Raw genomic sequence first — 27,972 nt, 5'->3', positions numbered from 1 at the left:
AGCCCAGAAGTAATATCTGCTCTTTGTACTTACTAATTCTGCATACCATAGGTCCTTTATCTTCTTTTAGTAGCTAATAACATTTTACTAGTCAACAATTCTTTATATTAATTTTCCCTGTTTAAACTACAGGTATGGTGTCTATCTCCTAACTGGACCCTGACTGACATACACATGATATGTACACATATATGTATATCAATAGATACTTACAAACACACACACAATAAGACATTCACTAGCACAAAGAATGAAGCATTTATGTAAGGTTCCTACATTACATGTGAAGTGGTGCATTATGAGAAGGTGGACTGTAACAGGTTAAAGAAGCACAATATAAACAAAACACTGAAAAAGAGAGTTAATAATTTTACTACCAATAACAGTAGTAAATGGGATCTACATGACACTAAAATAATTTTAAAGAAAGAAAGAGGGAAAAAGATAATAACAGCTGAGACAAACAGAACACAAGTTGTAAGATGGTTGACTTAAACTCAATCATATCAGTAATCACATTAAATGTAACATGATCTAAACCCTCCAGTTAAACAGCCCAGATTGTCAGATCTGTCTAAAATCAAAGAACCAACTAATGTTGACTTCAATAAACCAACCTGAATTATAAAGACACAAAGTGGTTAAAAGAAAAGAATGTAAATTCCAATTCAGTACAGAAAAATAAACTCCTACCAGACTGATCCTCTGGCAGATAACAACTAAAATGCTAAAGAACACACACACACACACACACACACACACACACACACACACAGAGGGCTCTAAGGCACTGTAGAGTAAACAAAACCAAGCCAATTCTGGCTAAGAGTCTAAACTTAGAACGAATGGCATTGGGTGAGTTTGAGATTTGCTTTGCTTTTTATTTTAAAAAAAAATTTTTTAAAGATTTTATTTATTTATTTGACACAGAGAGAGAGATCACAAGTAGGCAGAGAGGCAGGCAGAGAGAAAGGGGAAAGTAGGCCCCCTGCTGAGCAGAGAGCCAGATGCAGGGATCAATCCCAGGACCCTGAGACCATGACCTGAACCAAAAACAGAGGCTTAACCCACTGAGCCACTCAGGCACCCCTTGTTTGTTTGTTTGTTTGTTTTTCCTTTAAATAGCATTTAGTTTAAGGCAGGGTACAGACAGTTACCATGCAAAGCAGCTAAAATTCTGATAAAAAAAACTTTAGACTTACTAGCCTAAAGAATAGGAAGACAGAGTTCAGGGCAACCACAACCACTGGCAGGTAAAGGGAGAATACCAGACAAAAAGGGTCAGGGAAGGGGAACCCCAAATTCTATTTCTAAACTTTGCCTAAAACAATGGCAATCCCAGAACCATGCAAATATAGAAAAAACTCCAGCTAAAGGTAAAAGAACTGCACCAAGATTTCAGCTGCCCTCCAGAAAACAGTTTACTGCTTGAGTCAAACCAGTGAATTCCCTGCTAAAGCAAAAATATCAACACTCTTTGAATGAATATAACAGATTCTAGTCATCAAGACACAACATTCCCAATTGTCAGGATATAATCAATTCAACGTAGAAAAACACAAGAAATGTTATCCATTAACAACAACAACAATGATATCAAGCTCAAGATGACCAAGATGTTGGAATCAGCAGACAAGGAATTTTTACGTAGTTATTACAGCTATACATAGTGATCTAAAGTAATATATGCCTGCAATGTAAAGACGGGAAATTTCAGTAGAAAGGAAGGACAGATGAATGAACAAATGAAAGAAAGATCTAAAACTGAAAAAATTACTGGATAAAGCTGGATAACAGAATGAATATAACCAAAGGGAAGAGTTTATGAACTTGAAGAAAGATCAATATAAATTATCTAATCTAAAACACAGAGAGAAGGGGCACCTGGGTGGCTCAGTCAGTTAAGTCCCAGGGTCATGGGATCAAGCCCCATGTCCCGTAGGGAGACCACTTCTCCCAGCTCCCTGTCTCTCCCAGCTCCACCCTCTGCCCCCCACCCTTGCCCCACCTGTGCTCTTTCTCTCATGCTCTCTGTCTGAAATAAATAAAATCTTTAAAAAAAAAAAAAAGATAAAATGCAGAGAGAAAAAAGACTGAAGGAAACATGAACAGTGCCTTAGAGGAATACAGGACAACATCAACAGATGTAACGTGTGTAAATGGTGCCCAAGAAGGAGAAAGGGAATAGTGCATAAAAAATATTCAAAGAAATAATGGTTGAAATGTATCAAATTTGGGAAAAGACATAAATTCACAGATTCAAGAAGCTCAGCAAATTCCAACATAAATAAATACAGAATTATACCAAGGTACATCATAGTTACATTTCTGAAAACCAAAAAAGAAAATCAAAAGTAGCCAGAGAAAAATGATATATTAATACATGTGAAAAATGACTAAAATCCCACTAACTTATTATATATAATATGCATAACACAGAATTATATATTGTTTATTCATTTATATTATATAACATTTATATTACAAACAGATATTTATATATTGTGTTATTTCTTATGTAATACAATATGTGATACATAATTACGTATATATTATATAAAAATATTTCTAAAGGGCTCAAAGAAAAACACTATCAAATGTGAATGCAACTACCACTGTACACATAACACACTTTGGAGTATTACTTTGCAGTCTTCTACATGTTCATGATTGTTTCACTTTTTTGTCTGAAGGCCTCAAGAATTTTTTTCCTTCAAGTCTAAAAAAGGCTTTGAATAAATTCCACACCCATTACTAATAAAAATTCTTGAGAAAGTAGAAATTAATAGTCTGGTAGGTAGCCTCCAAGACGGTCCCCGTTGATCTCCACTACCTGGCATGTAGGCCCCTGTGTGGTAAGCCTCCCCTTAGTGTGAGCTGGACCTACTGACTTGTTTCTAATGAACAGAATACAGCAAAAGTGATGGGATGTCACTTCCATGATTAGATTAGAAAGAGACTGTGGATCCTGTCTTGCATATACTCTCTTGCTCTTTCTTTCCTTGCACTGATGGAAGCCAGCTGCCATGTTGGGAACGACACTACAGAGAGGCCAACTGGCAAGGAACTAAAGGGAATTAGTCCTCCGGCCAACAGCCAGCAAGGAATTGAGTCAACCTTTAGGCCAAAAACCTGAGATTAACTGAATCTTGCCAATAACCACATAAGTAAACATAGAAGAGGATACTTCTTTAGTTGAGCCTTCAGAGAAAACAGCAGCCCTGGGCAACAACTGTGATTGCAAGCCTTGAAAGAGACATTGAGGCCAAGACACCCAGCTAAGCCAAGCCCAGATTCTAGATCGTTAGAAAATATGAGATGATAAGTGTTCATTCTTTTAAGCACCCCTACACACAGTTTAAGCCACTACATTCTGGATAACTTGTTATGCAGCAACAGATTGTTAATACAAATGAATATTTATTTAACACAATAGATTACATATACGTTCATTGTAAAGCCAGTATCTTTCTTATGGGGTAACCCTGGAGGCATTCCCACTAAGGACGCATGTCAAGTACAATTTCACACTGTTCTGGAAGGACTAGCCAATGCCATCACACTAGAGAAAATAATTAAAGGCGTAAGGTTTAGAAAAAAAGAAACATTATATGTATTTTCAGACATGAGAGTATACCTGAAAAACCGTGAGGAATCATCCATAAAACTAACTCAAACAATAAGATTCCAGCAAGTAGCACAATATAGAGTTAACACGTGAAAAAGCGTGTTAACTCATATACACTCATATAAGCGCTCATATATTCAAAAAATAACCACTTAAAAGAGGTAACAAGAAAATTCATTTACAATAGCAAAAATTATATATTAAATGCTTAGGAATAAACTTCAGAAATGATCAAAACCTATATGAAGGAAACTGTAAAGAGCTTATAAAAACAAAAAGTAGACTTAAAATAATGTTAGAGGACATTTCTTCTTGAAAATATACACTGAAGTATTTAGAGGTAAAACAACATGATGCATGCAACACTCTTGAAAGCTTCAAAAAATATTTTGAAATTTAAAACTTGATAAAGCAAATAGGGTAGAAAAATCACCAAAGATATTTAAATCTAATCAAGAGGGGAAAATCAGACAAACCAGACGAACACTAATTTAAAGACATTGGGTATGTTTCTGGGGGGTAGGAGATTGGGATAATTTAAATATGCAGGATACATTAAATGATATTACTGAATTCATATTACCTTTTTTTTTGAGAAAGAGAAAGCATGAGCAGGAGGAGGGGCAGAGGGAGAGAGAGAATCTTAAGCAGGCTCCATGTCTGGTGTGGTACCCTACACGGGGCTTGATCTCACAACCTTGAGATCATGACCTGAACCAAATCAAGAATGGGAAGCTTAACTGACTGAGCCACCCAGGTGTCCCTGAATTAATATTACTTTTAATATGTGATAATATTACAATTATGTGCCCTTATTCTTAGAAGATATATACTATATTTAGGGGTAAAGTATCATAATGTCTGAAATTTGTGTGTGTGTGTGTGTGTATATGCACATGGGAGGACTGGCAAGGGAAGAAGGAAGGGAGATGATAGGAGACAGAAAGAAAAAGCAAATATGGTAAAATGTCAACTGGTTAAATTTAGGAGGAGCATATATGGGTATTGATTGTACTATGTTCTCAACTTTTCTGTTAGTTTGAAACTTTTCAAAATAAAAGGGTGGTGAGGGGGGGAGTAGAAATGACAAACTCCCAGCTTAAAGAGGGGTGTAATGTTAGTTTTCCTTCCTTTACCTCTTGACAATCTGCCAAATAATAAAGAGAACAAGAAATAGCAATGAAAACTCCTCCTTCAACAAAATTAGGAGGGAGCTGGAAGGAAAGGGGAAGATTCTAAAAAAATCCTCCTTACAGGTAAATCAACAGATACTTAAAGTTGATGCACCAAAAAACAAAGGTGTAAACATATTAGAAAACTGTAAAGAGCTTATAAAAACAAAAAGTAGACTTAAAATAATGTTAGAGGACATTTCTTCTTGAATTTTTTAGTTCAAAAGAACTAAAAAACAAATGAGGTACAGAGAACACAGGGAAGTAGGTTTTTACTCTATATTTTAAACCTTTTACACTGCTCATATCAAATAACAAATATATAGTAATAGTAACAGCAATAAACTTTCCCAATTATACTGACTGTCCACAAAGATTCTGTGACCAAGAGGCTGCACCCAGAAAAAAAAAAAAAAAAATCTTTCATAGTTGTAAAAAGTTTATCTTTACTACCTTAAGGTGAGATATTTAAAACACAACTTTAAATGGTAAAATACTTTAAAATATTATTGGGTTTAGCAGAACTACCTACATGAACACTATGACCATGATACCAAAAAATTAATAAATACATTAAAATGAGATATCCTATTATTTCAAATAACTTAAAATTATTTTCATTCTTCTTTTTTAAAAAAATTTGAATAAACAGACTCACAGTTCCACAAGGTTTGGAAGCTTCTGAGCAAGGTTTTCTGGCTGAAAATTAAAAACTCAGAATTAAATTTTATTTTTGAAAAATGTATAAACATTTCTAATGAGCTTAAACACAAAGTACTATCTTTTGGGGGGTGTAAATCTAGAGAAAATAATTCAAAAATAAAGCAGGTCTGGGTTTTATGCTCAAATAGGCCATAATACGATTTAAACCTATAAATTTGAACACTTAAAATCAGTGTCTCTCGGAGAAACTAGAAACCTTGTATTCCACCACAGTCACGGAAGAAATTAAACTGTTCATAACAAGACACACTCACGGGAAGAATGCCGGCTGACAAATGAGCCAGATACTGGGGTGACACAGCCATGGCACATCAAGGATCATTGGCAACTACCAGAATCTAGGAGAAAGGAAGGAACAGATTCTCTCCCTGAGAGAGAGAGCTCTGAGAGGGAACTGAGCCTGCCCACACCTCGACTTCAGAATTCCAGCTCCCAGAATTGTGAGAATAAATTTCTGTCGTTTTAAGCCACCTGGCCTATGTAGTTTGGTACAGCAGCCCTAGGAAACTAACATTTGCCCCCCTAAACTCCCAAATCATGTGCCTTGGAAAAAATCAGGGAAATCTCCAGGTGCCAGAAGCCAAAACCTAACTCAGCTCAGGGTGAACAGAGGAAGCTGGAGTCCAGGATCCAGGGGAGAGGCAGACCCTGCCACAGGTCCTAAGGGGTGTGGTGCGACTGGAACAGCAAACAGGTCATGGGAAGACAGATTGGGATGAACCTAGGTCCTTACACAGAGGACTGTAAGGACCTTGGAAGGACTGGCCCTTGTAAAGATCAGAAACTCCCAACTCAACAGAAATTTAAGAAGGCTTCTCTCGGCTGGAGGCACCAAGTAAAAGGAAAAGCTTCCTGCAAGTAACTGAAAGCCACTCTGTCTGTCTGTCTGTCTGTCTCTCTCTCTCTCTCTCTCACACACACACAGAGTTCAAATTTGCACAAAGACAGAAGTTGTTGAGACTAAAGGAGCACTCTGAGTCGGAAGTAATATGTATCTCTATCTATATTTTATTCTACGCCCAAACATACTGCAGGGTAGGCTAGATATCAACAACAAAGAATCAGGAATACTTTTTAAGAAGTAATTAGGTATAGCTTGAGTCCTGAAAGACAAACATACATTTTCAGAGGTTGCTGCAGGGCAGGGAGGAAGTTCCGGTTAGCTTCCAGGCATAAGAAGCAACATACGAAAAGGTGGGAGAAGGAGGCATGTCTGGGAAACTGCAAATACAACCTCTTCTGCTTTCACTCCCTAACAGTACTCCTGAACAGATCTGATGTTTTCAAAAATCCTATTATAAAAACAACTGTGTTGGGGCACCTGGGTGATTCAACTGATTAAGCCTCCAACTCTTGATTTTCACTTAGGTAATGATCTCAGGGTTCTAAGATCGAGCCCCATGTAGGGTTCTGTGGGCATGGAGCCTACTAGGTTCTCTCTCTCCCTCTGCCCCTTCCCCTCTTAAAAAAATCATGTTAACTGAAAACCAAAAGTGAAAACTAGACAGATTTATATTTGTAACAAAGTAATTTTTCATATAGGAACTTAGTAACAATGATTATCACCAGGGAAAGGACTAGGGTTGTTATTCTCCATCTAGTTAGTATTACTTGAATTTTTAACAGTGAGCATTTTATGTCTCATATAATCGAAAAAGATTACATTAAGATATGTGGTATCCCGGGCGCCTGGTGGCTCAGTGGGTTAAAGCCTCTGCCTTCGGCTCAGGTCATGATCCCAGGGTCCTGAGATCAGGCCCCAGATCGGGGGGTCTCTGCTCAGCAGGGAGCCTGCTTCCTCCTCTCTCTCCCTGCCTGCCTCTCTGTCTACTTGTAATCTCTGCCTATCAAATAAATAATAATAATAATAATAATAACAACCACCATTTGAAGATATGTGGTACCCACAGCATAAACTGCAACATAATTGAGTAATCAATCATAATCGTCCAATTTGGGTTCTAAAGAGAAAAATATCATTAGTTAGGTACCATAGGGTACACAGGTCTATAATGGTTTTGCATGAAAACAGATCATTAGAGCTTAAATCTTATACTATGTGAAAACTTCTTTAAAAAATTCTGAACAGGGGCGCCTGGGTGGCTCAGTGGGTTAAGCTGCTGCCTTCAGCTCAGGTCATGATCTCAGGGTCCTGGGATCGAGTCCCGCATCGGGCTCTCTGCTCGGCAGGGAGCCTGCTTCCCTCTCTCTCTCTCTCTCTGCCTGCCTCTCCATCTACTTGTGATTTCTCTCTGTCAAATAAATAAATAAAATCTTTAAAAAAAAAAATTCTGAACAAATAAAAATCCACTGGTTTATTTTCAACAAGGAAATGACATTACTAATTTCAGTTGGCATACTGATGTATTTAAATTGCAATGGCATCCAAAGCTGCTTATCTACACATACATCCTTGTCCGTCTATGATAGCTGAATATTGAATACGAATACTGTTACGAAGACAACGAATCATTTATTGAGTACTCATTTTTTGTAAAATCACTTGTATTTAGTTCTCAAATGCTGATTGTTGTTGTTCTTCTTTTTTTACCATGTTTTAATAGCAATATATGCAATGGGATCCTTCAGGAAATGTCTTTCCTCAGATGTTACTCTTGGATCTATCCAAATCCTCAAAATGTTTCTTTTAGTATCGGTATCTCTTCTATTAAGGAGAATACACACTTCCATTTATGGGCATACATACAAAGCTTCCTAAGAAAACTAGGCAGCTAGGGATGGGGGAATGTTGAGGGGGTGGATTACAAAGGGGGGGATTAATAAGAGGCTTAATAACAGCTGTTTCTCTGAAAAGGAAAGACTTATTCAGAAAAAAAGCTTCATCTGTTTTATCTGCAACAATCAGTATCACACATCTGGCTGACTCAGGATCTGTGGTCATTCTTTCCAGATGCCAATTTGGTCTCATTAAACATTATTCTAATCTTCCCATGAGAACTTAGCTCTTTCGAGCTACACAGCTTCACACGCAATTAAGCACTGAATAATGTTTCTCCTGCTAATGGTGCATTACCCTATCTTTATTAACGAGTAGATACACTGTATTTTTAATTTAAAAATAAGCAAGCTGACCTTAAGAAAACTGCAGTTCATTAGAATACTGGGTGGAAAAAAAAAAAAAAAACCCTTATTAGTACCTGCCCCAAAAGCCTTGACAAATAAGCAGCCCTTTGCATGGGCTGTGGCTGACACCTACTGGTAAGGATCCCTGAATTACTTCCTACTAGTTAAAAATTGTTTTCTAAATTAAGCCAAAATTCTCTTCACTAAAACCCACATTACACTTAACTACATAATTTTTCTTTACAAGTAATGTAAAAGTAAACTTTAGCAAGCACAGTTAAACATAAAATTTACCTCTAATTTTGAATCAATGATGTTTTACTACAAGCTTTTAAGGAAAACTGCCCACCCCCTTAAATGGAAACGTTTTTCAGTTATGTAAATTGGAACCAATACTTCACATACGTTGCAAACACTGTGTTCAGTGATGTTCTCTGGTGGGCATCGTATACCAGTTACTTCTTTTTTTTTCTCTTTCTGGGCACCTGGTAGGACTGCATTTTTCTCTCCAAGCTGGGTACAGCTAAATGACTTACTTTGGTCAGTGAAATTATGTTGACGCGGTAGTCTTAAAGAACCTGAACTGTAAGAACTAAAATGCACTAAATTCATGACTTTGAAAGGTGTCGTGACAAAAATTGCAAAGTGCAATGAGTGTATTGTGCTGGTCTGTGAAAGAAATTTTTTTTTCTTTCAGTACCAAAACTTAATTAACTTTTTTTAGTTAAAAAAAATAAAATTTTGAGGTGAAATACAAAAAATTACATAAAAGTTCGTAAGTTCATAGTGACCACATGATGGAAGCTTTGTCAGCCTTCCTCCCTGGCTGTGGACACCATAAACCAGAGTCCCCAAGCCATATGAGAGTCATGCAGTGTGAATAAAAGAAATAATTGTGCTGTTAAGAACCACTAGGATTCAGGGTTCAGCAAAACCTGCTCCATCCTCACCTCCAAAAACACATTTCAAAAAAGTCATGAATTAAATGAATTTTAGCCCTTACAGCACTTATAAAAAGTCAAATGAAGCTGGACCTCTACCTCACACTACATTCAAAAATTAAAAATGGATCAGTGACTTAAATATAACCCCCCAAATCATAAAACGCATAGAAAAAAATATAGGGGTAAATCTTCGTCATTGTGGATTTGGCAACAGATTCACAGATAGGACACTAAAGCATAAGGAACAGGGAAAAAATGGAAACAATGGAATAAAAACACTTTTGCACACTAAAGGATATTATAAGAAAGTGAATTACAAGAAAGTGAAGAAAACATTTAAAATGGGAGAAAATAGTTATGAATCATGTATCTGTTCAAGGTCTAGTATCCAAATATATAGAGAATCCTTACCAAAAAAACCACCAAACCACCCAATTTGGAAATGGGAAAAGGATTTGAATATTCTCTAAATATATACAAATGGCCAAACAAGCACAGAAAGAGATGCCCAATATTAGCATTAGGGAGATGCAAATCCAAACTGCATGCAGTATCACCTCACACCTACCCACTTCAACCCACTGTAATAATAGTATTTTAAAAACTGTAAAAGTGTTGGTGAAGCTACAGAGAACTTTGGAAGCCTTGTACCTTGCTGGTAAAGTGGTTCAGCAGTTTCTAAAAAAACGAGAATTACTGTATGATCCCACAATTCCACACCTAGGTATATACCCCACAGAATTAAAAACTGGTACTCAAACATGTAATTGTAATTGTAATTACATGTAAAATGTAACTGTAATCCATACTCATAGCTGTGTTGTTCACAGTAGCAAAACAGGCAGAAAAGGCCAGACACCCATCAATGGATGAATGGGTAAATAAATTGCGGTATGCACATGAAATGGGTACTTATTGAGTCATAAAAAGTAATGAAGGACTGATATATACTACAATTTGGATTGACGCTGAGAACACTTTGCTAAGTGAAAAGAAGCCACACACTGAATGTCACATATTGAATGGTCCCATTTATATGAACTATCCAGAAGAGATAAATCCATAACAACAGAACACAGACTGGTGGTTAGCAGGGCTGGGGTGCGGAAGGGAACAGGGAGAAATTGCTTAAGGAGTAAGGGGTTTAGTTTGAAACTAGACAGAGGCCGTAGATCAACACTGTGAATGTACCCCTGAACTGTGCTCTCTAAAATGGTTAATTTTACATTAAGTTCATTTCACATCAAAAATTATTATTATTTTTAAAGACTGTATTTATTTGAGAGAGAGAGCACAATCAGTGGAAAGGGCAGAGGGAGAAAGAGAAGCAGATTCCGTGCTGAGCAGGGACCCAGATGTGGGGCTGTATCCCAGGATACAAGGATACAAAAATTCCATGACCTGAGCCATGAGTTAAGCCAGTTAAGTCAGTTAAGTCCTGTTAAGTCAGACACTTAACCAACTGAGCCATCCAGGAGCCCCTTTATTTATTTTTTTTTAATTAAAAAAAAGTTAATGAAGTTTTGGTATTGAAGGAAAAAAGCACTTCATTTACAAACCATCACATTACTCAACAAGCATTCTAGTTGGATCCGTCATTTGATGTCACTGCGTCCAAGCAAGTACACCGGCATGAGTTAAGTACTAGATGCCTATATGGGAACAACTAAGGTAGACCTCTTTCACTGCCAACAGCATAACCAGTTCCTCTTGTATACCTCTTCCTTTTAATATTTATCATAGAGCAGAATTTCTCCACAGAGGAGTCAGACACTAACTAGCAAGCCAGTGGGAAGAGAGATAACCAGCATACCCTTTCCTCTTCCACAGTCGTTATAAAGGCTTTCTGGGGCCCTGTCACCATTTGCTGCCTAAGGTCCTTTACTATTTACCCAGTTGTCTCTTGGTTCACTTCCTGTTAATTACTCATTTTCTTCTTTTTTAATTTCTCTCCAAATAAACTTTAAGTGGCCCAAAAAGGCCCCAGTCTTGTCTTAAATGCCTGTCCTATTTCCTTGGTATTTCCTGGAGACAGAAGAACACAGTAGATTCTCAATACTTGCATCTGCCAGCATCACATCTCTGGTGGTCAATTTCTTCTTAAATGAGCAGCATGAAGGAATGGTATTACCTATGGTTTTCATTCGAATTTCCTATGAAGCATTATATACTTTTTGGGGGTGAGAAGGGGGTGTAGGGGGAAGATGGGGTGCTAGAGAGAGGGAGAAGGGGTTGAGAAGAAAGGTGCTAGAGAGCATTAACAGCTCACCAACCCCTCTTGCTAAGAGAAGAGCACTCCTAGCAAAGGCTGTGCAATCACTCACAGGTCAAGCACCACTCCAAGTTTATATATGCTTTGTAAGCTACCCCTGACATCCTGTTTCCCAGCAAAAAATTCAAGTTTGACTATGCTGTGCAAACAATGGGTAATGTATTCATAGGCAATACAAAAAAGATAATCCAAAACATATGTCAGAGTTTTATGGGAAAATACTAGTTATTTGGAAATGTGAGCGTAATATCTTTAGTTATTTGTTTTAATGCATCCAAAAGGAAAGCTATGAAAAATCTGCAGCAAATATCCAAATTTCTCTTTGTTTTGTTCACTAAAATAAAAATTCCACTGGAAATTCACAGAGTGCTTGATATAAAGCACTACAAACATAAACAAAGCCACTTCAAAAGGGAGAGAAAGGGAAAAAATGAGGTATAGAGAATTTTTCAAATAGTGGACAAATTACGTTGCTTCTGAAGTTGTCTTTGAGGTGCCTTTAAAAAGAATGCTGAGATAATTTTTCTTCCCTGCTTTGCACTACAAATATGTAGCACTAACTATAGCGGCAATTGGACTTCCATGACAAAAATGATAAAAATGACATTACTGATTTTTTTTCAAGTTTTTATTTAAATTCCATCTAGTTAACATACACTGTAATATTAGTTTCAGATGCAGAATTGCAGTGAATATGGGGGTCTTGGACCCCAGCAGTGGTTGAATCTGGAAGGGACCAACAAGTTACAGAAAAACAAGGAGCCCCTTATGTTAGAACTCCAAGTGAACCAAACAAACAAAAAGAAAACTTAATCCTCTCTCCCAAATTTTTCTGCCACACTTGTTGGCCAGATGCTCTTACCATTTCCTTACTGCTTTCCCTTTAAGATGTTCTGATGTTCATTTAATCCAGATCTTACTATTACCAAATTCCAAGGGGGTGGAGGGCACAGCTGTGTAACTTTCCCAGACATGGACCCCTTTCACCCTCAACCCAGCCACCAGCGGCAGGAGCCACCCATGTCAGCACAACAGAAGGGCAGGCAGGCGTCACCATCACTGTAAATCAAAGTATCTACACTCGCTGATTAATGCAACTTGAGAGCTGCCTAAGATCTTATGGTACTATATATATGCTGACAATCTCATTCTTATGGTTTGTAAGATTTTATTTATTTCTTTATTTATTTGAGGGTGGGGCATAAGCAGGGAGGAGGGGCAGAGGGAGAGGGAATGCAGACTCACTGCTGAGCAGGGTAAGCTCAGTTCTAGGACCCTGGAATCATGACCTGAGCTGAAGGCAGATGCTTGACTGAGCTGCCCAGGCCCTCAGTAATCTCATAATAATTTATTTTTAATTGTAAAAGTAAGTACTTAGTGAAAAAAATATAAACCAAACTTAAGAGCGCCTTCCCTTTTTACTTCTACAGACTTAAGTAAGGCTTTTTCTTCCAGCCCCCACTCTCTTGCCTGCCCCCCATCCATACCTTTATAATCACTATAAGACTGACCTAAGCCCTTTTTAATACCTTAGCTTATTGCCTATGAAGTAGGGATAATAATAGTGCCTACTTCACAAAAATTGTCTTGAGGATTAATTAATTTAATAATGTAAATTACTAAAAAGAGAGTGCCTGGAACCTACTAAAGACTCAAATGATACTATCATTTTATCAGATTTTAACCAATCCCATAATGATGAATATTGAGGTTTTCACAATTTTTCATTCTATCCAATGCTGTGATGAACATCCTGGTTCACTTGACATTTGTTCCATTGGGTAAATTCTTACAAGTGAAAAATGCTGATTCAAACACATATTTATGCAAAATGTTGTCAGATGTGGTCAAACCACCCACCAAAAATATTCAGCCACCTCCACTCCATCTGATAGTGTGTGAGAGGATCTTCTTAGTCTCCCACATCAAGTAGCTTCAACACTAGATACTAGTTTTTGCCAATCTAATAGGAAAGGATGATCAATGTTTTATCTTCTATTGGAGGTTAAAACATCTTTTTCTGTTCTATTTTTATTCTTCTATAATTTGTCCATTTATATTTTATAGGGAAGGTCAAGAATGCCTTCTCCTGGGTCACAAGGAAACAGTTCTGTGCCTTATGCCCCAACCCAATTCAGAAATATGAACAGACCTCTTCTTCCCTTCAATCCTAGGATATCACTTTTAAGTTAAATTCTGTATTGTTGCATAGATTAACTGATTAATCAAGATCCATCTGCTCTTATCGCTCAGACATAAGCCAAATTCCTTTCATTAAAATTTAGATGTCTCTTTCTTGTCCGTTCATATTTATAAGCAAAACTAGCAACGGGTGAGAGTTCCATTAGTATCTGGGTAGGTCACCCTTTCATGGCCCCAGAAAAACCTGCCTACCGTCCTCATTAAGAGAAGCTGGCAGATCCATTAAGTGCTTTTGTTTCCACACTGAGATTTCTTTTTTTCCCCTTCAAGTCTCCTGTGGCCTTTTATTTTATAAACGAAAAACAATGAAGTCCAAGGAGGTTAAGCACATGGAACCCCGGGGGTCTGTTACCTCCTAATACTGGGTTTGGCTACCGAACACTGAAACAACCCCTTTGAAGACTGTAGTCCTCAAATGCTCCCACTGCTAATTCCCTCCCTTCATGAACTTCCAGGTTAGGAGGCAGAACTGGTGATTGCTGCTTCCAAACTATTCTCCAACAATTAGAAAGACTCCAGCTTCTTCCAGTGGGGGAAATGAGGGGGGACAGAGGTAGCCTTCACCTCAGCCTCCTTCATCCTGCACACTCATATCCAGACCTTACCTGAAACTTCTCCACCATTTAAGTCTCTCTCCACAACCACCTGTCCCATTCCCCTAGATGGCTTACCCAGTCATACCCAATACGATTCTTCAACATCAGTGGGTCTACTGGCCCCTCTCCATTCTCCCTGTTTATTCACTCCTCCTTTCCTTCTTTGCCTCCAATCCAGCTCACATTCCCTACCCCGGCCTCCATGTCCCCAGATGTTAATGCAAAATTCCCGAACCTCCTTAGTCCCTCTGCACTTGCACTGTATCCACCTGGAAAAAACCTAAGCCTGCAGGCAGGCAACAGTCCACCTTCTTCCTACCGCTGACAGTTGGGTACTGCAGGAGAAAATCCCCTAAAGAAGCAGATGGTTCCACCATAAGTCTAGCAACAGACAGCTTGCTGACTAATGCCAACAATCCTACTATCTTTCTCTAGTCAAACCTCCATGTGACTCTTCCCAACAATCATTTCAAACCTGCATTCTCTACAAATCTTCAGTCCCCAAGCAGATGGCCTTGCCGGGCACAATGTAGAATTCTCATGTCAGCTGTGCTCAGTTAGTGGCTTTCTATTCCACTCTGTGGCTTCCTAGACCACCCAGATAGCTCCTTGGAAGGGAAGGAGGTATGGTTTGAGCAAGACTCCTGCCTATCCCGTCTCCTAAAGAAGAATAATTTCAGTTTCATCTATTATTTAGTGAACTTTCTGAATAAATGGTTCTGCTAAAAGGAGTGAGAAAACATTCACTAGATCTACACATCCCACCTACGTCGGAGTTGGTGTAGAGAGTACCAATATACAAAGCTAAGAGAAGGAGAGCTGCTCTGGCTGAAGTGAGGACACATCGCTGCTCCATCCCCCCATAACCCCCCACCTCAGCCATCTCTAGAAACCCTCAGTTCCTCAGTTCTCAGGCACTGAAGAACAAAAACCAAACAAACAAAAAAGCCCACTGCTCTCGGCAAAACAGGCACCTAGGCTTGTCCTCTGAACCTTCTGCCATTGACTTCTAGTTCATACTTTCCCTTCAGCTTGGGATGTGAACAAATGAAAATTCCATGAGAATTCTATAAGAATTTGTTCCAAATAAGAGCCTTGAAGAGGACTGGGTACAGAGCAAATACTCACTAAATACATGTTGAATGAATATTTTTCCTCCTAAATTCCTGCCAGAGTCATTCTTCAGTGTCAGTGTAAACAGCATCTTCTTCAAAAAATCTCCCATAATCCTGCTACACAGAATTAGATTATAGGTTCTACAAATGTTGGGCAGTACACCAGGCACAGGGATGCAGAATTTAAAACAGAGTCCTTGACCTTGAAGGCTCTCAGTCTGGAACACTTATACCTATATTAATAATCCTTACCTTAATCTACTTCATATTCATTTATCTATTCATTCAAGAACTGTGTGACTACCTATCACATGACAAACACAGAACCTATACTTCCTATTGTAAATATCTTCTAACTTCCACAAATGTGAGACTTCACAACTCTTAAAATAAATGTTAGAAACCAAAATCATGTTTCCTAACTACTACTTATTCACCTATTAATTACATAACTGAATTCTTCTATAAATTGACTCATGTCAAAAAAATGTTTTAAGCGGCACCTGGGTGGTTCAGTTGGTTAAATATGGATTTTTTCAAAACGGTATTATTACAACTATATTTTCCTTCCTTATGTATTGCTTTTTAAAAATAGATTATTTATTTATTTGTTTACCTGAGAAAGAGTGTGTGCATCAGAGTGCACGGGGGTAGCGGGGAGGAGCAGAGGGAGGGAATCGTAAGCAGACTCCCTGCTGAGCATGGAGCCCACATGGGGCTTGATCTCATGATGCTGAGATCATGACCTGAGTTGAATTCAAGAGTCAGATGCTCAACTGACTGAGCCACCCAGGTGCCCCCTTAATAACATTTTCTTTTCTCTAGTTTACTGTATTGTAAGAACATAGTATGTAATACATGTAACAAGCAAACCATGTATTAATCAACTGTTTATGTTATCAGCAAGGCTCCTGGCCAACAGTAGGCTATTAGAAGATAAGTTCTGGGGTAGTCAAAAGGTAAACGTCGATATTTGACTGAGCATGGGGTCAGCACCCCTAACCCTGGCATTGTTCAAGGGTCAACTATACTGATAAAAAGTACTTTAAAATGGGGTGCCTGGGTGGCACAGTTCATTAAGCATTTGACTCTTGGTTCCGGCTCAACCTTGGTCTTGGGGTCATGAGATCAAGCCTGGCATCAGGCTCGGGGTCAGTCTGCTTTAGATCTTCTTTTCCTCACTCTCTACCCTTCCTATTTGTGATCACTCTAAAACAAATAAATTATTTTTTTAAAAGTACTTTAAAATGTAAAATGTGCCTACCATTGACTCATTAATCCCACTTTTAAGACTTGACCGTACACACAAACACACATGCACAAATGAGGATGTATATGTATCTCCTGGCCAAGAGGTTAGTGGAATGAGAATACCATGAAGTAAAGAGAAACCCACAACGAAATATATACAGTGTGATTCTATTTTGTTGTTTAAAAAGGGGATAAAGTATATAATTACATAAATACAAGTAAAGCTGTAGAAGGACACAACCGAACTATTAACATTGGTTACTCTACAGTATATAACTGGCTGAAGAGACGACTACCTTCCATATGTTCCTCCACGTTCACTGATATTAGGGCATGTATCATTTTTGTAATTAAAATATGAGTTTAGTCTTTCAAATGCATAAAAAAAGCTTTTGCTGTGATTTAGTTTTAATGCAGCATTCCCCAAATTCTGAATATTTAATATACACTCATCCTGCAAAATATAAACCACTGCCCTATATCAAGCACCTTGACGGGGAAGAGGAAGAAGGGCAGAGGTGTGCATCATCAACTTCTCTTTTCACAGCAAGGCTTCATAGAGTGAGAGATGGGGAGACAAGGGAGGGGGAATATTAAAGAGAAAGGATGTAAACACAATAAAACAGTGTTAATAAATAAATAATAAAACAGTGTGAAAATGGAGATTACTGGCAGATTCCCAAGCTTCCTACAAAAAAAAAAAAAAAGTCAATGAACCCATAATGGTATTAAAGATACCATCTGTTTCCAATGACATGTTTTGTTTTGTTTTTCCTTTGGACAGTATTATAGTTGTAAGTCATATTCCACATACCAAATCTAACACAGGAAATATACCGATCAGCAAAACCAGCAAACATCCTCAAAGCCTGAAGTAGAGTTTAGAGCACTCTAGGATAAGTATTACTTCATCTGCTTTCAAAAACCTGCATGTTAAGCCAGTCCTAGACTACACTGGTTTTCAGTACCATCTGGGAATGGAATGTCCACTACAATTCCTACCACCCTGATCTCTGTATAGCACTCTACAATTTAAAAGCTCTTTGATGCACATGAATCAGATGTTCCAGCTCATTAAAAGGCATTCAAATAAAACACATACGCCTATCATTGTAAACATATGCAACAATTTAATCTTTGGTGAACAAAAGAGCAGTAAAGTATGAACTTGAAAAGTATGCTTATAAGCCATTACGAATATTGGTTCCAACTGTACAGCAGATACCTAAATATTTTCATAAATTGAAAACTGCAGCTGAGGAACTGCCACAAAACCAAAAGCGCACTGTAACTTTTAGAAATGAAGGTCAATTTCTTAGAACGTACTCTACTCCAGGGGACTTTGACTAATAGTTGAGAAGTAATCCTCTCCTCTCACAGCTTTTCCTTTGTACATCAATAACAAACGTGGGGAAATCTGGGCTATAATCCTTGACAAACTATTTCTACAACACTTCTTCCTCAAAGTGGGGTAAAAACACTTGGTAAATATGGTTTCACCTCACACAATGATGATTTCACAAAAAGGATTACTATAATTATGCTATTTAAGTTTGATCACTAAGATAATTAAAATTTTAAAACTGAAAAATTTACTTTAAAAAAACCTAAGTAGGCACTCAAAATAACTTATAAGTCAAAATGCCAAACACTAAAAATGAAAGACGTTTTTCCATTTACTGTCAGATACAGCAAGATAAATAAATTTTACGTTCTCTACTCATTGGAGGTATTTTAGACAGATTAAATAAAACTTTTCCACAAAAACACTCCATCTAAATGAAGCCAGTAAGGCATACTTTCAAATAGACAGAATGGTCCAATAAAGAAAAGGAGATGAAAAATAGGTCCGCTCACAAAGAAATAAGACATCATAAAATGAGTAAGAATAAGAAATCAAGTGTAAGACTCAAACAAGGTTAAGTGATAACCAGAAAAGGTCACATAAAGCACATACATTTAAAACAGAGACTAAATTTTACAATAAGAGTAGGAATAAGAAGCCAGAGTAATACATTCTCTTAAGAAAATTTCTAAACAGTTTTTTAAATCTGACATGTAATAAAACTTAATATGTAATGAAATATATAATAAAGCCCTATATGTAATAAAAAAATAAGATTATAATGATAACCATCTGCTTATTCTTACAACACAAAGAATGAATCAAATGTTGTCTCTACAGCAAAAATTTTTTCAACAAACTGGATAATAGTCCAATTCAACATCATTTGATTTTCACGATGCAATAGTAAAGATTTTTTTGGTTTGGGAGGATAATTTTGTTATGTGCTTCCCCCCGAAAGAAAGGCTATATCAATAGCTTTCCAAATGCATGTTTTAATATTTTAATCTTCAAATCATCTCTTTGTAAATGCAACTCAAGGTCATTCATCTTTGTTGGCCTTTCTCTTCTTTACTTTTTAACTGGTCCAATGGATATGATAACATCCAAAAATCATCTAGGAAACTTATCACACAAAGAAACAGAGATAGATGCACAGGCTAAGTGTAGTGGGGTTTTTGGAATGGAGACTAAATCTATAAGTGGTATATTTAGTGAATATATTGCTTTCCCTTACAACTCTTCCTGCAACCCCATACTGCAGGGACTCGGATAATGAATCCTCAGCTAATGGGAACCCCTGTATATGCATTTTTAGTACCTGTTTATATAACAAGAGGGGATGTACAACTTGGTCTGAATATCTAGGATAAGTAAGCTATATCTTGGTCAGGCCCACATTATAAATGTTTTAAATGCAATATAATACTGTACCAAGGTTGTAAGGGAGTTCCTTTTCATATAGAGCCTCTCCAAGTACTGTAGTCCCTCATCTTTCAGTAACTCCAATGGAAAATGGTGCAGATTCCTATAATTTAAGAACAAATTCTTGTGCTTTTCCAGCCTTGCCACAGAGATCGTCTTACAGAGTTCAGATGCCATGACTGAACATATCCCATCAGGCACGCTACAGCACTACATCTTGTCAAAATTGGTCCATTTCTAAAGAGAACAAAAAAAAAATTGAATAATTATGATACTGGTTATAAGCATTGCCAAATAAGCCAGTTAGAGCACAGAGCTATTTGCAGATGCTAAAAAGAGAATTAGACATTCAATCCCTGTATTTTTCTTTCCTAACGACTAAATGTGTCACACATATTTAGATTAAAATGAGTAACTATTCATTAAACATGCCTTCACTATTTAAGCTAACTTAGCATTTAGCAGCCACGGTCCTAATGGAAAAAAAATAGTTCTTGAACTTGAGACAGGAATGCCTAACAGAACGGAGACCAGTTTTATAACCTGCAACTAAAGAAAGTTGAAAAATCAGATATGGCAAAGCCATTTCCTTCTTGAACTCCCTCATTTTATGTTTAGCTTAAGGTATTTCAAAAATATTTATAAACATATATAAAAATAGATCACTGATACCTTCACTTTCTTCATTTCTATAGAATATTGTCCTATATTCTTATTTTCTCTTTCTTTTATCTTTTTCTTTCTTTCTTTTTAGCTTTGTAGAGTATCAGAAGTAGTAAGGAAGCATGTCAGGAACATACGGTTTTATTATTTCGATGTAAGAAGAAATTATGACCAGGAAATAAGAACCTTGTATTATTTTATTACAATCTTTCCGGGCCTCAGTTGCCTGACATTAAAAAAAAAAAAGAAAAAAAAAATGGAGACAGCAATTTATTGGTAAATGCCAGAACCCAGAACAGATTAAATTCCCTTCCAGGGGTGCCTGGGTGGCTCAGTGGGTTAAAGCCTCTCTGCCTTCGGCTCAGGTCATGAGCCCAGGGTCCTGGGATCGAGCCCCACATTGGGCTCTCTGCTTGGCAGGGAGCCTGCTTCCCCTTCTCTCTCTGCCTGCCTTCTCTGCCTACTTGTGATCTCTGTCAAATAAATAAATAAAATCTTTAAATAAATAAATAAATTCCCTTCCAGCTCTGAAAGTAACAGGGTAGGAAGAAAAATAACATTTGCCATCTTATCAACTAGGCACAGAGCAGAAACAAACTTCATTCACATAAGAAACAAACTCAGAGCTTCAATAATTTCTCCAAGGTCAAACAGCTCATAAGGGATAAAAGCAAGAACTTTTTTCCCCCCTTGGGGTAGCGAAGAGGCTTGTCCAGTGGATTTTAAAGCCTGGGTTCTTTATATACACAGACACTCACAGGACTCCATAGGATATTAAGGAAATGTGAAAACACTAAAATGTTGAGATTTGTTCAAAGATTATACTCTCCTCTTCCTGGCCATCGTTTCTCAAACTCAAGAGAAAGTATCTTTCAAAGGATTTTTTTTTTTTTTAAAGAAAAACTACTTTCACTGGGAATTAACATCAAGTTAGTGCAAAATGTAGTAACAAGCTTTCAATAAGCAGTTTTGATAACTTTTTTGGTTATTTTCTATTATTTCCAAACTCAAAATCCTAGCTAATAAGAAAGCACTTGTCATTTTATCTAAAAGAGCAGACAACACAGAAGTCGATAATAACCCCAAAGCAATATGAGAATGTAAAACTTTCTCCTACTGATTCCACTTACACACCTATCTATTTTTATGAGACATATGTGACTTTGAACAACATACTCATCTTTCTACATTTTAATTCTCCCACCTGTAAAGCAAGGGGGAACTAAGGTAGAAACAACTTCAATGCTTCTGTGTGGAAAGGGAATTTTCCTGGGTTACAATTCACTTAAGTAGTAAACCTGAAGCAGGTTAGAAGTCTCACAAGTGCCTCAAACTAAATATATTTTGATTCCCATGACCAGTCCAAATTCTCCCCAGTGTTTCTCATCTCAATTAATGGCACACACCTCTATCCACCCAGCTGTGTAAACAGGAGGGCTGGAAGTCAGGAATGATTCCATCCTGTCATTCACCTGCCGCCTCCAAAGGATCTTAAAGCTGGTGGTTTCTACCTCCAAAACACATCTCAAATCCAATCACATCTCTCCACCAGCCAAAAGCAAAAGCCACTGTTATCTCCCGGCTGGCCATCTGCATAATCACTTAGCAGGGAGCCTTTAAAACGTAAATCCCATACCTTTCCCGGATAAACTCACTCCCCAGTGCACACATATCAACTAAATACCACCTGCAAAAGCTTTTTTAGAAAATCATACTCTTATCAGGCACTGAGAGCTCCTCACAATCTGGTCCCACGTGCCTCTCCAGCCTTATCAGGCAGCACCCTCCCTGGCTTCCCACCAAGCTCCTGGGCTTTTCTAGTCCTTTTTTTCCCAGTCTCGAAATTTCAAGAGCCAAACTCTGCACACCATTTGCTTTTCTCCTTTTAGCCTGGAAAACACTACCCCATCAACTCTGAGTTTCAAAGTAAAAATCACTTCCCTATCCAAAACTATTCTGTTATTCTTTCAGAGAAACCCATTTCTTTTATATGTAGGACTCCTTGCAATCTGTAATTGAAATATTTATTGATGTACCTGTCTATTGTCGAAATACCCAAGAGACTGTAAGCTCCTGAGGGCAGAGATCTTTGCTTTCTACACTCTAGTATACTTGCCTATGCACAGTATCTAACGCAAAGCAGACCCTCAAACAGCTGATGGGTGGACGGAAGCAGGACATGTAACACTGCAAGGTAGATATTTTTCACTCTATAATCTATGGTCATCTTGCAGATACTACATCTTGAGTGTCAGCTATGTGCCATAAAGATCCTAATCTGTACAACTCTGCATTGCGCTGACATTTTTACCCTCTTTTATAGATATGGAAGCAGTTTCTCAGAGTACCTTGCCAGAATTCTAACCCAGGTGGATCGACTCCAAAGCCCATGCCCGCCTCACAAGATAGCCTTTCAGACATTTCAGTGGGGGCTGTGTTTCTCCTCTACCATCATTTTCTTAAGTAGTAGGCAAAGCTTATACAAAGGTAAGACTACAAAGCGAAACCATATCCAAAATCCACACTCCCTGATGGGAGATCCAGAGAGAGAATTTGGTATAACCTAATTGTTTTCCTTCTGAATCCTTAGGGCTGGGAATGAGCTGCCTTTAAAACATCATTACACCCTATTAAAATGCACTGGCTACTAAGGCAGTTTGGAAGATAAAGTCTCCGCAAATGAAATCTGAAAGCTGCTTATTATAAATAATGCTAATGGTTTCCCAAAAACGCATTCATTTGGCAATATACAGCCTGTAAGAGGATGGGTAATTTTCTTACATAAATTCCCTTCACTACCTCTTATCTACGATTAAAGACAAATAGTATACTTAACTGAATTAACTGAACAGAGTCAACCGCACCTCCACAAGTTTTCCGACATGTAAACACCAATCCACTTTATTCTTGTTTAAAACAAATAAACACACCCTCCCACCTTAAGAAAATTCCACACATTTTAAGCAGGCGTGTGTAAAAGGAAAGAAGACCCTCCAACCGACTTCCGTATTTCATTCAGTAGAATACCCACTCCGATTTCCTAAATTGGAGATTAGAGAATTAAAAACTGTACATTAAAAGCATTTGTAAAAGGTTGTTTTCTCAGTAAGTCTGAAGCAAAACACCTGCCGCTTTGCCCGTGTTAACCAAACACTAACTAAGGTCATTACGGTTTGGAAGCGGCGAACCCAGGGGCAGGGATTTCGCAGACCCGGCATCGGGATTCTCTGGCCACGGAGGGCGGGGAGGGCCCGGCAGCTATGGCGACCCGAGGCCGAGACGGGCCCGCTCCGGCCAGGGACCCCTCGCCGCTGCCCGGACGCTTCTACCGAACCCGGCGCGCTAGCCGGGGGCCGGGCCAGGGGGTGCCCTTAGCCACGCGCGCCATCCGACGCGACAGGCGGCCGCACTCACCTCGGCGCCGGCGGAGCCAGCGCTCCGGGCGCAGGCGGCGCTGAACTGCGAGCCGAGGGTCTGCGGGAGGGGCGGGGTGCCGGGGGGCGGGGCGAGGTGCAGAAGGTGAGGGGCGGGGCGGGACGGGCCCGACCGCGCAGCACCGAGAGTGGGGGAAGAGGGAGCTGTGGAGAGAAAGAGAGAACATCGCGATAATTCGTCCCTGTTCTCGCGGTTTCAAAACTGCACGGACGAGAAGTTCGTTTTCCAAGCGATGTGCCTATTGGTCAAGAGCGCGGCTTCCTCCAGACTGGCCCCGCCCGCCGCTCAACATTGGCTTCCGGCTCCGGCTGGAGTTTTGCAGGCATGTTTGCAGTCTTTTGCTTTGCTTTTTGAGAGGGCGATCTAGCGCGCTCGAACCTCAGGAATTGCGTGTAACTGAGGTGTTCTTTAATACCTACATTCGTTCAAGCGCTCCGGCTCTCGTTCATTGTATACATTGGGGAGTTCCCACGACAATAACAACACCCGAGCGCTTACTGTGTACCAGGCAGCGTTCTAAGAGCTATGCATAATCTCATTAAACCCGCACAGCAATCTCAAGACACAGGTAGTTTGATGACACTCGCTTAACGAATGAAAAACTGAGGTCCTGTGGGTTGATGTAAGATGGCCAAGGTTAGTTATCAAGTGGTGATACCAAGTTAGTTATCAAGTAGCATGGGACTTAAGGGCTCGCTGTGCGCACAGACAGGTTTGTTCCAAAGGTGAGACGGCTAACCTCGTCTCCTCGCTTGAAATATCCGAGGACTCTTGTGAGGAACGATCGCTTCAAAGGACAATAGCAGCTTCCTAGCGTGACTGAGTAGGCCGTCAATAAATATGTTTTCAAGACGAAAATTCCTATGTCAGCCGAAGGAGACATCAAAGGAAGAGAGCCTTATCCCGGTTAAAAAGAAAAGAATTCCAAACACTGTGAGGGATCATTTTTAAAACAACTTTATTTTTAAAATATTTTGTTTGTTAATTTGATAACTTTCTGAAATGAAGAGTTTTTGTGAACTTCCTCTCCTGAAACTGCTGCCATTCATTGTTCTTTGAAAAGCTTGTTGCTGATGAACTTACCAGCGATGCATTGTCAAGCAACCTTGACTTTTTAACCAGTTTCGCGTTGGTTTATTTAGTTACGTTTAGAGATGAATAATCTCAAAAGGAGAGTTATACTAAATAACACCTACTCCACAACAGGATACGAGTTATAATGAAATGCTAATTTCCTATTTATTAACCTGGTTTTCAGAAGTTACTGAAGTATATGGCATGGGGAATGTCATGTAATTCTAAGAATTTTGATACACATTGCTAAATACCTAAGAATTTGTAGTGCTTAAGACCTTTTGCTAGGCTTATAATGAGGAAACCTACAGTTTGCGTAAAAACAAAAATAGGGTGTTAAGAATAGACCCAAATAACGAGTCTGGCCCCTAATATTGCAAAGTGATCCCAAAATGATTAGCAATAGGACGACAAATGTTTAAAGCATCAATGTTAGTCACGTAGTCTTCATTTCTTTAAAAAATGAAATATTATAACGCGTTAACTTAACATCTGATGTTGATCACAAAAAAAATGAATCCTCTTGCAATAACTTCTACGCCCCTGAAACTGACACAAAAATAGCCAAAGGATTCTCTGCGTCAGAATGGCCATTTGAATGTGTCTCTTTTCCCATTTTGCCTCACTCAAAATGCTTTAAGCTAACGATTTTGCGATCTTGACAATTTTTAACATCAACAGGCAGCGATGCCACTTTAAGAAAATTCCAAGAAAACAAAAACAAAAACGTTTTAAAATTCCCACCTCTGGCTCCCCAGGATTGGGTTGCAAACTTCGACAAAATCCTGTTCTCCACTCCCCATTGGTGCGTGCTCTATCATTCATTCTTCGCCTGGAGTTTTGTGAGGTACCAAGTTGCTTTACGGGAAAAGGCAACTATAATTTAGTCGGGAACTGCCCTGCTTTAGACTTTTTCATGGTTATTAATTTGTACAAAGAATCACAAGCTGGTACAGCGGGAACCAAACTGGCAAATCAGGCTGCGGAGACAACTGTGTAATTCGCTGGAAAAAGAAACGGAGAACCTCTCCTGCGTACGGGGTAAACTGACAAAGGATTTTACGACACAGAGATTTGAGAGTTAAAGAAACTTTTCCGGTTTTTCGGTAGTTTTAAAGGAATAAGCGTCAAAGGAGAATTTAACATACAGGCACAATCTAAGTGTGACAGGAAGAGGAGTTTTCAGAAAGTGTTTTTAGGGTGAGGTTGGAAGAATGTTGTTTCCAAATAATCAGTGGATTTTGGGATGCTAAAGGGAACAAGGTAATAAGAGTAATTATAGATTATAATATACCCTAAAAAGCTGTGGTGTGTTGTTGTTGCTTTAATACGGATTTAAAGAGACACTTAGTAATATTATTGTAATTTTTCAGTGAAATGGGTATTTTTGTATATTATACCTAGCATAATAGACAATTCATCTATCAGAAAATAGAAAAGAAATTAGAATCAGTTTTGGATCCAAATTTTGTGTATCTTTGTAGATTAGGAAATTCAGAGACAAATCTGCCAATGACTGAGGAAAACATAATATTGTTATAGGAAGCAGAACCAGTAGGTAATTAACGTTAAGGATGAATTCTCAAAAAAGAAATCCAATATTTATATTTTCAAAATGAGATTTTCATTAAAACTAAAATATGAAAGTTCAGGAAAATCTTAATAAACAAGAATAACTTATATTTGAAATAGCAACTTAATACCTTTTTTAGGATTCAGTCCAATATGTAATTCCAAAACACAGCATCTTAAAGAATCTTTAGGTAGTAATTCAACTAACAAATATACTTAGCGGTACATCTATATCTCTACAGGGCATAACTTATAGTAGATACGCAGTAAGTATTTCTTGAATGGCTTCTGTTATATGGGGATATGAAATAATAAAATTAAGTCCCTCCAGAAGCTCATGCTCTAGCTGGGAAAATGAGGCTCAAAACATTTAAGTCAAAAGCTCTGGATGCATAGATGGTATTGTAGACCACAAGCACTTCAAGAGTGCAGATCAGAGTGAGCTAAAATAATCAGGGGAGAGCTTCACAGTGAGCTTACAAACCAATTCAGTCCGAGCAATAGTAAAAATTTCAGTAGATCAAAAAGAAGGGAAGTGGCATCCCAGGGAGTAGATGAGCTCTTAGCAAATATGTGTAAGCCTAAAGAATAATTACCTCAGGCTGCAGCACAGGGTTCATTTGGAGACTTTGTTTTTTTATTTGTTTAAAAAAAAAAAAAAAAGCAAAAAGGACAGAAGTTGCATGAAGAGTCAAAATTGCCAGAATTCAAGGGGTTTGGTCATGGGTTTTCAGCAGGAGTGAGACCTAATGAAAATAGTAATGGAAAAATATTAAACTGATCATGTAAATTAAGATGGTTCCAAAATAGAGACCAGAAATGAAAGGATTAAATATTGTAAATAATGGAGTACAGATTGGTAGCAGCCTCCTAAGAGATTTTATCCACGTAACTTCCCTTTCCCATGGTGGACTAACAAACCTTGAGGCATGGCCTTGTATTCTTTTAAAGCATTGAACTTATTTTATTGTTTAGTGATACAAATACAAATTTTACTAGGTGTGGTGTTCGTGGTGGTGCAGGTAATGCAGTAAACATGATTGTTAATCACCTTGGCTCAGTTCTTGCTCCTTTTGCCTCAGGATTTAAGTGTGTTTCTTGGTTCTATTCAATTGAATTGAAGGAATTTCAACACCCCCCCCCAAAAAAAGACAAAAACAAAAACAAAACAACCTTATTATTGAAGGACATCATAGGAGGATGGAAGGTGTTCTTACTCGACTGTAGGCTTTCACTTGACCTGTTTCTCTGAGATGAAATTAAATTACATACACGAAGTGGGTTGCCAGCACGTACCAGATTACTTTCCTCAGTGTTGGGCAAACAAAAGTGAATCAAGGATTAGCTATCCCCACCCCCTCCAAAAAAGCAGAGTTCTTCAGAGACACCAAGCAGGGTTCTTGTCTCCTGCCTCAAACCTTGCTTCAAAAGATCCTAAGTTGTTGATCAGTGGTTCTTACTTAGGTGGAGC

General features: G+C 38.3%; 2 protein-coding genes across 7 annotated transcripts in view; one reads left to right on the top strand and one right to left on the bottom strand.

Annotated features, from left to right (window-relative positions):
* The window catches only part of LRRC28 (leucine rich repeat containing 28), a 157,181-nt gene extending 133,251 nt beyond the window's left edge, over positions 1 to 23,930 (bottom strand). For 3 of the 5 annotated variants that reach the window (XR_009355325.1, XM_059180130.1, XM_059180132.1), the window contains exons 1-3: positions 23,835 to 23,930; positions 19,767 to 19,994; positions 5,459 to 5,499 (exon numbers count right to left, since the gene is read on the bottom strand). Coding sequence is in view for 3 of the 5 variants with exons in the window: in XM_059180130.1 (XP_059036113.1) it covers positions 5,459 to 5,499; positions 19,767 to 19,934 (209 nt within the window). In the remaining 2 variants the exon portion in view is untranslated. Of the gene's footprint in view, positions 1 to 5,458; positions 5,500 to 19,766; positions 19,995 to 23,834 lie in introns of those variants that run through there. The other 2 variants (XM_059180131.1, XM_059180133.1) reach the window with 2 other exon arrangements.
* Positions 23,931 to 25,767: 1,837 nt separating this feature from the next.
* Positions 25,768 to 27,972, top strand: part of TTC23 (tetratricopeptide repeat domain 23) — a 96,909-nt gene continuing 94,704 nt past the window's right edge. The window contains exon 1 of one of the 2 annotated variants that reach the window (XM_059180125.1): positions 25,768 to 25,970. The gene's annotated coding sequence lies outside the window, so the exon portion shown is untranslated. Of the gene's footprint in view, positions 26,193 to 27,972 lie in introns of both variants that reach the window. The other variant, XM_059180124.1, reaches the window with a different exon arrangement.

This window comes from Mustela lutreola, chromosome 7 (assembly GCF_030435805.1).
Source record: "Mustela lutreola isolate mMusLut2 chromosome 7, mMusLut2.pri, whole genome shotgun sequence".
NCBI classification, from domain to species: domain Eukaryota; kingdom Metazoa; phylum Chordata; class Mammalia; order Carnivora; family Mustelidae; genus Mustela; species Mustela lutreola.
This window is presented reverse-complemented; position numbering and strand designations above follow the sequence as displayed.